The sequence below is a fragment of the Cercospora beticola genome, chromosome 5 (assembly GCF_033473495.1).
Source record: "Cercospora beticola chromosome 5, complete sequence".
NCBI classification, from domain to species: Eukaryota; Fungi; Ascomycota; class Dothideomycetes; order Mycosphaerellales; family Mycosphaerellaceae; genus Cercospora; species Cercospora beticola.
In genome coordinates, this window is record NC_088939.1 from 2295054 (window position 1) to 2311174 (window position 16121).

General features: G+C 54.0%; 5 protein-coding genes across 5 annotated transcripts; 3 read left to right on the top strand and 2 right to left on the bottom strand.

Annotated features, from left to right (window-relative positions):
- Positions 1-1582: 1582 nt before the first annotated feature.
- Positions 1583-5386, top strand: RHO25_008151 (uncharacterized protein; the record flags this gene model as incomplete). The annotated part of the gene is made up of 1 exon (XM_023600295.2): positions 1583-5386. One exon carries the CDS (start codon positions 1583-1585, stop codon positions 5384-5386), a length of 3804 nt encoding a protein of 1267 aa, XP_023449129.2.
- A 499-nt stretch (positions 5387-5885) lies between these two features.
- On the bottom strand, positions 5886-6557 carry RHO25_008152 (uncharacterized protein; the record flags this gene model as incomplete). The annotated part of the gene is made up of 2 exons (XM_023600296.2): positions 5886-6238; positions 6296-6557. The coding sequence occupies 2 exons, from the start codon at positions 6555-6557 to the stop codon at positions 5886-5888; spliced, it is 615 nt and encodes a 204-aa protein (XP_023448990.1).
- Positions 6558-7736: 1179 nt separating this feature from the next.
- RHO25_008153 (uncharacterized protein) lies at positions 7737-11462 on the top strand (the record flags this gene model as incomplete). Its single annotated transcript, XM_023600297.2, has 1 exon — positions 7737-11462. One exon carries the CDS (start codon positions 7737-7739, stop codon positions 11460-11462), a length of 3726 nt encoding a protein of 1241 aa, XP_023448991.2.
- Positions 11463-12228: 766 nt separating this feature from the next.
- On the top strand, positions 12229-13059 carry RHO25_008154 (uncharacterized protein; the record flags this gene model as incomplete). Its single annotated transcript, XM_023600298.1, has 1 exon — positions 12229-13059. The coding sequence occupies one exon, from the start codon at positions 12229-12231 to the stop codon at positions 13057-13059; it is 831 nt and encodes a 276-aa protein (XP_023448987.1).
- Positions 13060-14826: 1767 nt separating this feature from the next.
- On the bottom strand, positions 14827-16060 carry RHO25_008155 (uncharacterized protein; the record flags this gene model as incomplete). The annotated part of the gene is made up of 4 exons (XM_023600299.2): positions 14827-15247; positions 15299-15372; positions 15427-15890; positions 15943-16060. 4 exons carry the CDS (start codon positions 16058-16060, stop codon positions 14827-14829), a joined length of 1077 nt encoding a protein of 358 aa, XP_023448670.1.
- Positions 16061-16121: the final 61 nt, after the last annotated feature.

Consider the following 16121-nt stretch of genomic DNA (forward strand, 5'->3'; position numbering starts at 1 on the left):
CGAGTCATTGTCCTTTGCTACCGCGGCACCGTACCAGGATCCTGACATACTCCAAACGATATCTCCCACCTTATGCCGTCGAGAAACTTGCCGATTGGCCGTCTCTTACATACTGAATTCCCGCTTCGGTAGCATGCTGCTGGTCCACAAATTTAGATGTTCGAAGCTTCTTCGAGAAAAGACCATGTTCCTCGTGAGTGGGAGGGATTCTGACATGCAGCAATTTGCGGGACAGAAGAGCTTCTCCTATGGTGTTTGAGAGAACACAAGCGAGGCAGCATCTGCGACGTGCAAAGCTCTTGCGACACTGCGATACCTCGTACGCTCGAGTAACGAGGATGCATTTGATATCATAACAACGCAACGGCTATTGTTTCATACTGGTGGTGTTGAAGCAACTGCGCGACTGTTGTCAACGGAGGTGCATTTGCCTTTTCTGAGCCCCGCGCTTCTCGAAAGCCTGGCGTCCGGCGTTCATTTCGTGGTTATTGCCAATTGTTGCGATGTACGGTATTGTGACTCGGGATAGTTGTGATCAGATAGCCACGACGGTCGGCTGTCGGCGTGGTTGGTATGGACAAGACTCGTGAATTGTTGACGACATCCTATTTTTGGGGCCGTACCATGGTCGAAACCCTGCATGGCCCGGGATTTTCCTCCGGAGTGGGTCTTTTTGTCGCTAGCGCGAGCTGTGTGAACTTGGTTTCAGCAAAAAGATAGCACAATTCGTAAGGGCTATAGATGAGCAGCAGTAGATCTGTGACATGGCGTATGAGAAACGGCAGGCCGTTTGCAGCAGTCGTTGATCTGCAGAATGGTTCGTGTATCGTCGCTGCAGATGTGATGGATCGATTCGCTGCTGGTGGAAATACGAGCCAGTGGCAGGGCCGGGCTCGAACTTGCGGTAGCTCCTGGATCGTGCATCTCGGCTGTGATTCGTCCGTCGCCACGTCTGCTCACATCCACCAGCTCAGCAGATCGTTCTCATCATGCGTTGAACGCCGCCTGGCGGTGGCGGACGTCCTCGGGGAGAGGCGTAGCAGGAGCCGGTGCTGATCTGAAGCTCTCATTTCAGCCGGTCTTCTGCTGCCAACGAGCTGGGCGCGGCTGCTGGCAAGGCTGCGTGGTGCAGGACGGCGGGAAGAAAACGCCTTCGTGCAGCAGCCATTTCGTCCACAGCTTCGACGATTCTGACCCGCGTCTCGTGTCGCAGCATGACTTTGTCCATCAGCCAAGCTGTCATTCGTCTGCATTTCTGCCCAAGATCCGCGCTGTAGGCTGGCTGCGTGGGCGAACGAGACGACGCCGACGAGGGTCATGCCATACGCCGCTCCCGGGCTCGTCTGCTAGAGCATGAGTTGTTAAGGTTCAGTGCCTGGTTGTTCCTCAGAGCCACGGATGCACGACGAGCGAGGATCTTGCATGCATTGGGCCAGTTTCGGATCGCCCTTCGCACGGGCTCTGCACCACCATGCCCGTGTCGACCTTTTCTGCAGGCCATCCTTCTCGTTCGCGAGGAGCTCTCATTGCGCGCTGGACCTCCACTCGAGACCGGATCGATGCTGACGAGCAACGGAGCAGCATGCAAGAGCTGGACGGGACGGGGCTGTATGACCGTCCAGACTGGCCGCTGTCGTTGTCGGCAGCCGAAGAGCAGCATGGCAAGAGAGGCGGGCGGGGTGCACGGCTGGCCGAGCTGGACGACGAGCTGGTGGAAGACGGTGCGGTGATGCGGAGACTGGAGGACATCAGCCCCACGCTGGCTATCCTGAACGGCGGAGCCTACACCACCGACCCCGAAGTCAGCGATATCGATGAGGACGACGACGACGATGACGACGAATCGCTCGGTCCGCCCTCACCACCGCTCCCGCCGCAACACCAGCACGACCACTCTCGCCAACTGCCGCAATCGTACAGCATCGATGAAGGCTATTCTCAGCAACGCCGTCGTTCGCCGCGCGGATCACGGCGTCAGCAGCATGCCGAAGTGTCGCCAGTTCGGGAAGAGCTCCAGTTCGAGTCTAGGCTCATCCGTGATTCAAGATCAGAGCAAGAGCGAGTGGAACAGGGCAGCGGTGGTCCACAGGCTGTGCAAGCGTCGCACGATGCCCACGAAGATGAGAACGGCGACGTTGAAGAGTCGAGGGATGTTGCCCGCCCGTTGTCTTACATTGGCAATTCACCGGCATTGCAGCAAGGGGTGACACCTACGAGCTCTCCATATCTCAATGGGGCTGCATATTCAGCTCTGACAACCAACGATCGAAGCAACAACCGGAACTCAATAGCCAAGGAGCCGATGCATAGTAGCCATGCTGACAGAAGGCTGTCCAAGAGAAGCTCAATATACAACACCACACAAATACCATTCCAAAAAGAGCGAGTGCGGTATAGCTGGCAATCGATCCAGGATGACGAGCCCAACCGGCCGCGGATACATGTGATCAAGCTGTTTTCGCAGACGGCGACGGCAGCTGCAGGATTTCCCACTGGAGAGGCTTTCGGGTTCTCCACTTCGCCGGGTGGTAGAAGAATAGCAGTCTACAACAGTGCCAGAGTATATGTGCTGCAAACCAACGCTCTGCCCGTTGGGATCACCCAGGACTATGCATTGAAACGCAGGCCGATCGATATTGGATTGACCGACGAGGGCAACACCCTGGCCATTCTAGCAGATGATCATACCATTAACGTCTACGAGCTTGGTCATGAGCTACGGAGAACGAGGGCGATCTCGTTGGACTTTCCGACGCACTGTATTGCACTTTCACCGACCGGAGGTCTACTGGCGGCGGCATATGAAGGTGGCATCGAGGTCTTTTCACTGGCATCCAGTGCCCTTCCTACAGATCGCAGAGCTGTTCGTTGTGTCAAAATGGATCGCATGATGTTTTCCGATGATGGTTCGACATTACTCGGCACGACCACGCGGATCAATGTGTCATCTACAGTGACTGTCTCGGTCCCAGTCTTTCCTGCACGAGCAGACGGAGTGCCCACACACGAAGAGCTCAAAGAAGCCTGGTGTTCCGAGTTACTACATCCCGAGAACATTCGCAACAGCAGCCATGCTGCATTTATGCGAGAGAACCGGAAGACTTGCAATGAGAAACTATTTGCTTGGAATGGACTGGAGGATACGTTTGGCATTTTGGACGTTAGCGACATGCATTACGGCAACTTTGACTTCCCAGTAGTCATTTCGCCACCCCTTTCGACTTGCGGAGGGCTAGGAGCAGCGATTCATAGCTGCCCTTCGATCGATGAGCACGGGGACACCGTGGCCATGATTGTAAATGACAGAACGATACGACTATACATTGTACCTCGGGGTACGGGAGATGATGTCGCTGTGGTTGAGGCGCACAGCATCGATCATGAGCTCGATGAAGGTTATGGATGCCCATTCAGCGAGGCGAAATGGGTGCACAGTTCCGCTTCACTTCCATCACCAGCACACGACGAAAGACAGGTTCGTGGACGCTTGATTGTAACAAGCCCTGGCGGCGTGATAGAAGCCGGCGTTAGTGAGGAGAGCGTTGAGGAGATCGAGGGCGGTAGAATAATCCTCTTCGATTTCGATCCTCAATTCTCTGGCCAGCCGGGACAAACCTTCAACTTGACCTTGGGAAAGAGTCCACCGGCGCCGCTCACCGAGGAGAAGAAGAGCATGAATGAACAGGTGAACCTTGTGCGAAGGAGAACTGTCAACCAGAGCAGGAGTGGCTCACTGAACCAAAGGCCAGCAACATTGGGCAGATCAGCGACAACGAATGGAAGTCGCTCAACGAGAAATCCGGGCGCAGCAAATCCAGCTGTGGCTGCTAGGTCGAATCGCAACAGCATGCTCTCAGTGGGCAGTATGCAATCGGAAGCCACACGGAGTCTGCCAGACCTTCTCGAAAACGCCGAAGCAGCGGAGGAGGCATTCGAAGCGCCGTACGTGCAAGGACAGCCCCGGTCACAAGCATCTCTGCAGCGAGCGGCATCGAACGCCCAGCGACATCGATTCCAGACTCTGGAAGAGCGTAATCAAGCACATGTCAGCGTCGACTCGTCTGGTGGCTTCCTGGCCCTGCCAGAATACACGGAGGAACCAAATGCGCCACTTCCCAGCCGCTTTCGAGCCATGGCTGGACTCGATGCCCCTGCCGTGTTCAATCGCCCCAAACCCGCCATCATCACCAACGTCAATGGCGAAATGGCGGGTTCGAATGCGCTCGCCAACGCCTCATCTCAGGCACCTCATACCGCGCCTCCAGATGTGGGAGAAAACTTCAGCTCGGATATGGCTTTCCGGAATGCTAGTTTGAGCCACGATGTCGCCGAGGAACAGGCACAGACACTCGATGAGCGCACGAGAAGAGAGATTCGCAGGAACGAGATCGAGCAGCAAGGCATGGACGCTAGTCACGCTACCAGTCCGCAGAGCCCTGTCGATTCTACGACGAGTTCGATTCCCAGCAGCTTAGCACGACTGGACAATCGACAGCAGACTCGATTGGAGCAATTGGCGCGCGGCACCGGGACATATTCTTCCTCTGGCACTTTTGACTCTAGATCACAAAGTCCTGCGCCGCTTAGCGCAGTGAGTGCGTATGGTTCCTTTGCGTCCATGCCAAGAAGTTTGCAACGGGCGTACAGTAACGCAGTCTCGCCCGTGGGTCATGTTCCTGCTCCTGCAATGGTGGGAGAATGGCAGACTGCCGTACCTGTCACTCGTCCAGCGACATCGACGACTGGTCATCTCGAAGACGAAGATATAATATCACCCGTGGATTCCCAGCGAAGCATGTTCGGCAGGGTTCCGAACGGGTACCGCAACTCCACCTCGTTGATCCATCCTCCTGGCCATTCCGTGCATCGCACTCAGCCCAGCGGTGCCACAGTGGCTACCATGCCTGAGAGACCCTTCGAGCCCATGCCACCGGTGCCAGATCAGAGAATGCCACCACACATGCACGCATTCCGAAATGCGGCTGCAGCGAACGCGAACGCTTCGGCATCCTTGTTCCCACCCGTTCAGCCACCGGACCATGTGCCCCTGCGCCAGCCTTCCACCAAAGCAGGATCGGAAGGGCATCCTATCACAGGCTGGCACCCACCAGCACCGTCCACGGTACCGAAGAGTAGCCATGGCACGATACGCAACAGCAATGGACACGGCCACGTGAGGAACCGCAGTTCAAGCGCGAAAAGTGCCTTTGCATCGACAGACAAAGCAAAGAAACTAGGTTTCTTTCGCAAGTCCAAAAAATCCGAACCACTTCATCCCAGTCGGGACAGTGGCAAGGGGTGGGAATATTCCGAACAACATGGAGAGGTCAAAAGCCTCTTGACGATGAACCCCACTAGGCGGGGAGAAAAGTGTGTGATGATGTAGGAATATGATCTTGTGTGAAAGAAGATGAAAAGCGAAATACCTCAGGTATCTTCCCGATGACGACCGTTATGACTTGCGAAGGATGATTGTCACATTTGAGAAAAAGGTCAGCATTACAAAATGGATACAGGGAGAGAGTTGTATGTACAGTATTTTCTGCACAATGAGTGTGTGCATATTGGGCGCAGATGGAGATACCCTGTAGAGGAAGCATGTGTAGCGGTCAGTTGCAATGACAATTGAATTTGTGCACAACGTGTACATGTGTTTAGATCAGCACTTTCGAAGACTCATTCAGGAATATGTAATTGCATGACCTAAGGTGAATTCGAGACTTGGAATCACGCGACCCAGCTGATACCTTAATGCTTACAGCTGTCTCCAACTCCAACTGCCTACGGCATCAGAATCTGTGTGCTCTTATGCCGTTATAAAGCTCATATCCCTTGTACTTCATCCTCTTCATCCATCCTTGCTTCCCAGCATTCATTCTCTCATTTCAATACTGCAGATCTGGGAGCTTCCTCAAAAAGTGACTAGGGCACTCATACCCGCTCGGGTTGTGGTGCAAATACATCTGATGATATTTCTCTGCGTCCCACCATTCGCCAGCCGGCAGAATCTCTGTCACAACCTTCCCTTTCCACCATTGCTCGCTGGCGGCTTTTGTAACTTTCTCTGCGATCTCTTTCTGCTCATCCGAGTGGTAGAAGATTCCCGAACGGTATTGTGAGCCAGTGTCTGGGCCTTGTCGGTTGGCGGTCGTCGGGTCGTGCATTTTGTAGAAGTATTCGAGGAGGGTTTGGTAGGTTACTTTTGTGGGGTCGAAGACGATTTGGCAGGCTTCCGCGTCTGGATAATAATGTTAATATGTATGAGATTTGAGGGGGCAATGCAATGTTCGCTTACGTCCTGTTCGTCCACTGCATACGGCTCTGTAACTGGGGTTCTGTGTGTCGCCTCCAATGTATCCGACTCTGGCATCCAAGAGGCCTTTGTCACCGAAGTCCTTGCGATACATGTGCTCAACGCCCCAGAAACATCCCGCGGCGATGGTAGCTTTTTGTGCGCCTTCGGGAAGGGTCATTGCTGCGGCGGTACCCTGCTCGCCGGCAAAGTGCATGGTGGAGCTTGAGAAGGGCCGGAAGATGCGTTGGATGAAGGACGACATGGCGATTCCTGCTATGAAGAGGAATAGGATTCGGTATTTGTTCTCAATCGTGATGGATTGTTGTGGATGATAGAGAGATGGTAGTGGCAAAGGTCTGGACGTGTTTGGAAGAGCTATGCTTGTGAGATTTGGATGGTTATGTCATCATCACTTCGGTGGGGTCCAAGTGAAAGGGACCGACATCCGATTTCCCTTTCTTTGGAAAGCACGTGGAGTGGCCCACGATGATGGGTTCACGTTCGCGTCCATGGAGAAGTCGTGGGTTCTGCATGTTTTCACCAACGCAGCGAGTCTATCTACATGTCTCAGATCTGTCTCTACAGACAAAAAGATCACATCCTAAGCACGACGACGGAAATATGTCTCGCGAGGGGCACGCTGCTGTCGGCAGCTCGGCAGAGCCAGAGCCTGGACTAGGAACGTCGGCGGTCTCGGGAGGCAAAAAGTCGTATTCGCAGGAAGATCGTCCAAGCGCGAAGCAGCTCGTGTTTCGAAGCACAGCTACAACACGATAACGAACTTGGATATGCAATGGAACGGATGCTGCTATCTGGGAGGACAGGGTCAGCCCGTTGTCGCACGATCAATGCACGACGAGGAGAATGGCAGGATTGTGGTGAATAATCGTGAAAGTTTGGCGTCCACGTATGCCTCTCGTGCCAAGTCTTTCGCCTTTTTATAGGCTTTGCTGAGCCTCAAGAGTCAACCGAGCCAGCGCGTGGAGCGTGGTCAATTGGTGGTTTGACCCTTGCTGACGGTTAGCTCAACACTGCTCTGAACGTTTCCATCATTCTTGCTGCTGTCGTGTGCGATTCACTTCTTCTGTCCATATTCACCTACAATTCGCCACTTGGTGCGGGTTTTCATCCTAGCATACATCGATAGTCACACTCGCTACGCGTCTAGTAGGCTACCCAGAGATCTGGAGTGATCGACGGCGTGGGTAGTCTCTTGGCTGCTTTCTGCATCTTCCGCTCCGCGTACGACGAGTGTTGTGCGGTTCCCCCGAGTGGCATGAGCGGCCAGCAGCAGCGACTGCCCTGTTCCAGCTCACCGAAAAACATCGTCGACGTCTATGCCGGACGACGACCATCGACCGCCGCCTCGCCATCGAACCACCCTCGCTCCAGGCGCCAATGCGGATGCACCTTCACGACACCCGATGACCGCACGGCAACAATGAGGACGCTCCCGCACAGCGTCTGGTCGACGCTGTCGTGCTGCTTACTCCTGCTATCGCTATCACACCTCCCGACCGCCCACGGCGCATTCATCAGCTTCGAGAACTGTCTGAGCGACAGCACCCTCAACTCCAATCCGAAACTCCTCCAGTTCACGCCCTACTTCGTCGACGCGAGCTTCCTCCCCACCGAGCAATCGAGGAGGAGCCTGAACTTGACAATATATGGCAATGTCTCAGGGCAACAGTTCTTGGACCCATACCCGCCGGCTTCTGATCCTGTGTGGACAAACCCCAATGAGACCTTTGGCAAGATCGCAGATATTGGCAATGACAACAAATACTCCACCCTGACGGCGGACTACGATGTGTTGACATTCACGGCCCATGATAACTCCGGCGAGAGATTCTGCCCGACGTTGGTCAATGGGACTGGTAGCTGCCCACTGGGGCCAGTCTTCAACGCCAGCCGATATGACCGGGAATCTCTGCCCGCATTCACTGTAAATCAGCCCTTTGGCAGCTCGTATGCCTTCAGCACAATCTCTACAACTGTCCACGTCCTTAGTGGTGACCGTGGAGCCTTCAACATCGCTTGCGTAAGCGTGCAAATCACTCCCGACCTAGGCGACAGTGTAAGGGGAATGCTCAGATGGCTTCCTCTCTCCATATTGATCGCCAAGGGCCTGGCGACGCTCGCGGCTGCGATATGGTCTCCATGGGGCAGTTCGGACATCTTCAAATGGAGCAGCAACTATGGGAGAGACGAAGATTTGCTGCGACTGGTGACGCCGGGTTTTGGCGACTGTTTGCAGTACATTCAATTCATCGTGCTCACGGGAAGCTTGACACTGCAGTATCCTGGCTTCTTCCGGCCCGCTGTCAGTCAGTCTGCATGGTCAACTCTTATGTTCAACCAAAGCTTCGTCAACGGTGGCGGGACGCAAAGCTTGGTGGATGGACTGTACAGAACGAACAATGCTACCTATGGCTTGACGAGGATGAGCCAACTGGTTGGAATGCAAGAAGATTCAGACATTTGGGCAGGAATGGTCATTTGGCTATTGGTGATTGCGGCAGTCGTCATTGCACTTTGCCAACTAGGATTCCTCGGTCGCTGGCTGATTCACCAAGCGATGCACACCACAGAGGAGGACCTCCGCCAGAAGAACTTGCCGTTCACCCTGGGAAACATCATCAGGCTGCTCTTCAACTACTTCATCCTCCCGATCGTGGCGTTGAGCTTGTTCCAGCTAGTCATTGCCCCAAGCTCACCAGCGAGCGTTGTAATCTCAGCAACCATTCTTCTCGTCATCATGGTCGTATGGGCCGGCTGGATCTTACGCGTCATTTTCACCACGAAGCCCAGGACGCTGCTGTTTGACGAGATGACAACTGTTCTGCTCTACGGACCGTTGTATAACACATACAGCGACAGTGCAGCACCATTCGCCTTGGTCCCGGTTTTCATCACATTCATGCGTGGAGTTGCCATCGGTGCGATCCAACCCTCGGGCATTGCTCAGATCATTGTGCTGGCCATCTGCGAAGTTATACTGATTCTAACGTTGAACGGCTTCCGACCTTTTCAAGGACAGACAAGCATGAATGCGTATCACACGTTCTTCGCCAGTGTCAGGCTAATCACTGTTGTCCTCATGATTGCCTTTGCACCTAGCCTAGGTGTGACCGAGGCCCCCAAGGGCTGGATCGGATATATCATTCTACTGTTGCATGCCTGCGTACTCCTGTTCGGCTTCTTCATGAACTCCATGCAGACGCTGATTGAGGTAGTTGCACGTGCCATGGGTGCTGGAGATGACAAGACCAACGGAGCTGTTCGAGGAAGTATCCTCAATTGGCGCACCTTGAAGAAGCGGCCCGACAGGAAGCGCGAACCGGCTGATCGCACCAGCATGAGTAGTGCTGCAATGCTGACCACCAATCAGGCCGGGTACGGCACACGAAGCAGGTCCATCTCGGCTAGCAGCCAGCAGCTCCTGAACCGGATGAGTGGCTTCGAGAATTTCAGCCAAGGAGAAGGCGTCAGTTCGCCGGATCCGGATCTGGAAAATGCCGATCAGCTGGGACAGACTGTCTCGCACGGTCGAGTGTCCTCAAACGCCCCGAGAGCTGATGGGGATGGCTACTACCGTCCACCGCGGCCACGGAAGGCTACTATCGAGACTCTTGGGGGCGCGGCTGCGAAGACCAGAAGCAAGAGCGATTTCCCGTACCAGGACGCGCCAGCAGGTCCTGGGGGCCACGTTCGCGACGCTAGTTACGACAGCACTACGTTTGGCTCTCCAGCTCCCGCATACCTGCGCACTCGAGCAGGCTCTAATGATGAAGGCGGCAAATACGAACCGGCCAACAGGACCGACTACGCGGTACGCGAGGTTGACCAGTATTACAGAGGGCCCGCACTCAATGGGCAAGCTACCAGAAAGCTGAAGACTGGACCCGCAGATCCTACTGGGCCTGCCTCGACTGCGCAAAGCTGGTTCCATAAGCTCCTCTTTGGTGTCAAGGGCGGCAAGACGAAGGACCAGGGCAAAGGCTTCGAGGTGGTCCGATCAGCCAGGATGCCGCCAGATATGGCGAAAGAAGAAGGCGTCGAGATGACCACAAGCCCGCCCATGCATTCCGATGAGCCTTACCAGGATATGCCTGATACTCCTGGATCGCCGCCTCAAGCTGTTGCAGGTGCTGCACGTTCTGTTGATGGCACTCTAGACCGTTCTGCGAGCCCTGCCAGCCCTGTAGTCGCCACAGGCACTGCTATGGGACCGGCCGATTTGACTGACTTAGAGACATCCCCCAAGCGAGGCGACGATAGCTTTGACTTCCAATTTCCCGGCGTACGAGACAGCACTTTGACTACCAGGAGTCGCGTTCGTCCAGATAGCGATGCATTGGGGATGCCTGTTCTCGAGCCTATAACCTTCGAGCATGCAGATGCTATCGGCGTCGCACCAACACCGCCACGTAGATTGAGCGATGCGTCTGCTGCGAGCCGAGATTCATCTCAGTTCGGGCACCAGGATCAAGGACCGCCGCGTGCCAAATACTCGGACAGACCAGCTCCCATTCTGGCTCCAATCGAGACGAGTCCTAGCATCGACCTGCCCTCACGCTTCAACAGCACTGCTTCTCGGTTCACCACAACCCAGGAGACTCAGGGAGGAGCACTCAATACTGCGGCTGTGCCCTCACGAATCAATTCGAGCAGGAGTGCTGCACTCGGCAACGTCGACGACATTAGAGAGTCTGCCGGCGGTCAGGACTGGCTCCGCGCTGTCGACAACATCAACTGGGGCAACCACTCGCGAGATCCCAGCATCCGTGGTGGTGCAGCTGGACTCTCCACCCAGTCTTCCAGACAGTCCTTCCAGCCTGCGCCGCCATCCGTGCCCAGGCGAAGCTCGAGAAGGGCATCGAGCCAGGAAGTCAGCGTCAGTCATAGACAACAGCTTGCTCGACAGCACACATCCAACCTTTTTGAAGGCTTCGACAGTACTGGAAACATCGCCGACGTCGACGAGGACAGACCAAGACAGGCATCTGGCGCAAAAGCAAGTTACGTCAGTCACCATCGCGCCCAGGATAGTATCTCTCGGAACAGCATCGGTGCTGCTGCTGCCCTGCGAGAAGGCACTGCGAGCGTGGAATATAGCACCACGCCGAACCAAGGAGAAGACTATCTGGGCTCGGCTGGACACTAGCAACATTTCAAGGATGACATATGAGCACTTTTATACATAATAATGGGAGGCACGCGGCTTCTGAGAATTAGCGCGGCGTTACGGCTTTGATTTCAAAAATGGAGAGGGCCCTCACGATCACAGAAGTGGGCGGGACATGAAACGAGTACGGCCGTATTCAAGGACATTCTTTTATGGAAGCGAAGGACTCAAAAAAGTTCTGTGTCGGTAATTGCTGCTGTATGATGATGGGTGCAAGAGTGTTCCCACTGTAGCTAGCTAAACTTAATGACAGAGTCTGTTGTGTATTGTAGCCGCCTTTCCAGGCCGTGCATTGACAAGAGTACAAGTTGCCGGACCAAGTGGCCTCATTCGGCATGTCGACTTGTCCAGCGTTTCTGTCCTGGGTCGCTGCCGCCAAGCCGCTGAGGAGTGTTACCAGGCCGACACCTTTAGGCTTTTAGGTCCTGAAGAACCACGGTGAACGTAGCGCACAGTGAATGAGGACACAAAACAGAGTTGTCGGATGTGGCAAGCCCTTTGATTGGACCCCTCATGTCGAGCCACAGTGCAGAGTGAATGAGGCCGCAATGTGGGTTCTGTACCAGTGTTCTCTTGAACGATCTTTATATACTGCGCTCGCCCGTCTCTTTTCTCTCTTTCTTCTCTCATTCTCCATTCTCGAGAATCTGACGCTACTAGCATCAACCGCTCACGGAATCGCACGCTGCCTACAGCAATACCAGAGACTATCACGATCAAAGATTACAAGACAAGAACCGCCAACATGTTGGACTTCAACTGCCTCGAACGCCATGCAGACGCTTCAGCCAAGTTCAACGACCGCCGCAGAGCTTACTCCGCCATGGAGTTGACGGAGCTATGCATAGACTTCATCAAGGCACCATACGACAAGTGGGACGCTGACCGCAAACAAGCCTTGTCGGACCTCAAAGAGTGGTATACCGCTTGGGACGACATGTGTGAGGATTTCGGTCACGAAGTCCCGGAGGGAACGGACATGATGAAAGCCATCTCCCTCATCAGCAAAGTCTTTTTCGACGGACGACTGAACCATGTTCAGTTCGTCTGGGAGACTCTAGTGCAAGAACTAGTCAACGGCAAGCCAAAGGGAGACATCATCTACGCCACGACCTCGATTCCCGACGAAGACGACAATTCGGACGAGAATCGCCCAAAGATTCGACAAGATGCGCGACTTCGCATACGCACTGGACCTTACGATCACCGCGCAGCAATTTTCGACACTCTGCTGCACGAATGCGTCCACGCATACCTCGGGACCTACGCTTGCGGTTCCGAAACCTGCGAGTGCGAGAGCAAGACCACTCGCGACGTGGGGAAGACTGGCCACGGGCCAACGTTCTTTCTCATCACGACACACGTCGCCGCTCTCTTCGAGGAAGACGCAATTGACTGGCGTTTTCCGAAGCCTCCAATGTCGCTGGATTACAGCTTGGAGCAGGAGAACAGGGCGAGCGGGATTGTCCTGCGCAATGAGGACATCGAGAAGTGTGCTCCGAGCTTTCAGGAGCACCTTCGAGGAATTATGAGAAGGCAGCTCACGGCCAGAGAGCAAAGCCCTGACTCTGAGTAGAGGCAGGCTCTCTGAGCTGCTCAGGGTGGGAATGGGGAGGAGGGTATCGAGAGGGGCTGTCCGAGATCCGAGTACATTTAGGAAAGGTTATCGCGAGACACCAGCCCTCTCTCCGAAAATGCGAGGAGTTTCTCTGCCCCTTTGCCTAGCACTGAAGCGCGATTGCGTTGTAGAGAGCTGTTGGAGACCCGAGTACATTTAGGAAAGGTGAGCTCGGAAACAGTACTCCCTCTCTGAGGATGCGATGATTTCAATGCTCTTCAGTCTGGTTAAGCAGCGGATCGCGGGGGAGAGAGCTGCCTGAGACACGCATTTCAGGGGACATTTGAAGGGAGAAAGTGGGAAGGAAAGGATGGATGGGATGGGATCATGGGAAGGGTACTGAGGACGGGATCGGGATTATGGGAAGGGAATCGAGGATGGGATGGAATGGAAGGATTGTTGGGCTCTCTTCAAGGGTATCCCCAAGGGGCCACGAGGGAAACGAACAATTGTTGGATCGAAATGCTTGCAAGAACAAAACCCAAGGGATATCTGGAGGGAGCACATGGAAAGGAATGTTGGTAATGGAATTCGGATGGGGATGGGACTGGTGGAAAAATTGTCCGCGGTCTTCTGCAGCGTTCATGGGTCGAGCTTCGAACTCCTCGTGAAGCGTCTGCTTGAGACTGGACAGGATGGTAGAATGAGACAAAAGGCTGTTCTGAATACAACAATTCTCATTCACGACTGACTCACGTGAAACCTTCCCTGTGCATGTGCTTGTTGCACATGAGTCTCACAAACATGACAAACAATTCTCTGCGGTGATGAACGGTTTTTGTTGTATATTAGTATCACTCACAACACATGAGAAACGGTCTCGGAAATAACACAACACTCGCTCTTCGCAAGAAACAACCCTAGTGCACATTGACGCCTTGCGAGAACCGAGCTGTACTGAGGCAAAGCCTTGATAACATGGCATCTCGGGGCCCCAACCCTTTCTTCCAGACGCCGGTGTCTGGATTCCGAGACCTGCCTCGAGGAACGCCAAGCCGAAACTTATTCTTTGGTCGCCCAAGTAGGCCATCACAACGAGGTGAAGGACCTTCCGAGACACCAGAAAACGATGCCGACAGACAGAGATGGGAAGCCCGCGAAAGGCGCATAGCTGATATGCTCCGCCCGATCGAAGAAGGTACGTCCGCCCATTGCAAAAATATGTGGTGACTCTGCCAACCCGATGCGAGACTAACGAGAGGGAATTCCCAGAACTGCAAGGTACCTTCATGCGGAACATACGGCGCGCGAGATATCGACGCTGGCGTTACAGCGTCGAGCGCGCTCGACTGCGAGAGGAGAGGCATGAGGATCAGGCTGAGATCGACGGGTTGTTCAATCGAGCAGGCACTCAGTTGAGCTATGAGGGTATCGTAGCTCTGATGGAAATTCTTCATGAGGAGCTGTCAGTTCGGGAGAGTAGAAGCTCCTAGCTGTTGTTTTGATGTCGTTGGTTGAGATTTATGCTGGCGGTTTGTTCTCTTGGCTGTGTAGAGGTATACTACGAGGAGCCCTACAGTGCTGCTCCCTTTTCGAGGTCGTGAAGCAGACAGATCCTGAATTGGAGTACGTGGTGTCTCTAGATTGTATTCTTGAATCCGAGCTCTATTACACCTTTCAACAGAAGTCAGCCTTGCAGCGTAACAACACATTTCGACTCTCGTGCAAGCCCAGCGTGCCAAGCAATCAAGATCTCGCGCTGTCACGCCTGGAGCCTAGCTTCCCTCAATGGCCTTCGATGGCTCTCGTGATATAAGGCTTTTCGAGGTACTCCTCTTCTTCCGGTGTCAATTCCTTCCCTCTTGCTGCCAGAGCCTCGTCCAAACGTGCTTCGCTGCTGAAACCAACAATCGGACTAGCCACTCTCTTGTTGATCCAAGCCAGTGCAACCTGGGACATGGTCCAGCCTTTCTTCTCGGCAAGCTCTTGCACTCGCTTGATGATCTCCTTGTCGGCAGGGCTGGAGCCACTTTCGAACAGTGGAGAATCAATTTCGGATTTTGATCGCTCAGTGTTGCCATATTCTTTCGGTGGCCGTGCAAGGAAGCCTCGGCAAAGTGGTGACCAGGGAACAAGGCCGACGCCTGTTTCGTTGCAGAACCGGTTCATTTCACGCTCTTCTTCTCGGTAGAGCAGGGAATAGTGGCTTTGGACAGTCAGCAAGGATTTAGTGCTGGAACACTTGTGAGAATCTTACTTTTGCATGCTGATAAACTTAGTCCATCCGTGCCTTTCAGCAACGAATTGCATTTGTGCAAATTGGTAGGCCCACTGTCGTCAGCTGTCAGTAAGCTCCCCAGCATTTTTCAAAGTGTCGACCCATACCATGCTAGAAGCTCCGATGTACCGGACTTTGCCGCTCTTGACCAGATCATGAAGAGCCTCCATCGTCTCTTCGACTGGCGTATAAGGATCGAATCTGTGGATCTGCAGAACATCCATGTAGTCCATGTTCAGTCTCTTCAGACTCGCATCCACAGTTCTGAATATCGCGCCTCTTGACAGACCGCCTTGATTGACGTATTCTTTGCTCTCTGCAATTTTCTCGCCATACACGATGCCTCTTGTGCTCACTTCCTCGCCAACGTATCCGTAGATCTTGCTCATGATGACAAGCTTTTCGCGATTGAGGCCATATTTGCTGATAGCTTTGGCGATGATCTCTTCGCTGACTCCGTTCGAGTAGACGTTGGCAGTGTCCCAGGTGTTGAGACCTTTATCGTACGCGGCCTTGAGCAGGGGAAGTGCTTCGGCTTCTTCAATGACCCATGGCTGCCATTCCTTTGATCCTGGAATACCATTCAGCTCTCGATTTCTAAGATCTTGGACATGAATGCTTACCGAAGCTCATGCAGCCGAAAATGGGGTTCGATACCCGGAGGCCTGATTTCCCCAGGTTGACATATTTAGCCTTCGTAGCAGCTATAGAGCGCAAGACAATGTCGTCGCTGTCTGCCATGGTGGAATGCTGTGGGAAATGCTCAGTGTGTCCAAAATTTTGCAATGAAGCTACGAGATGA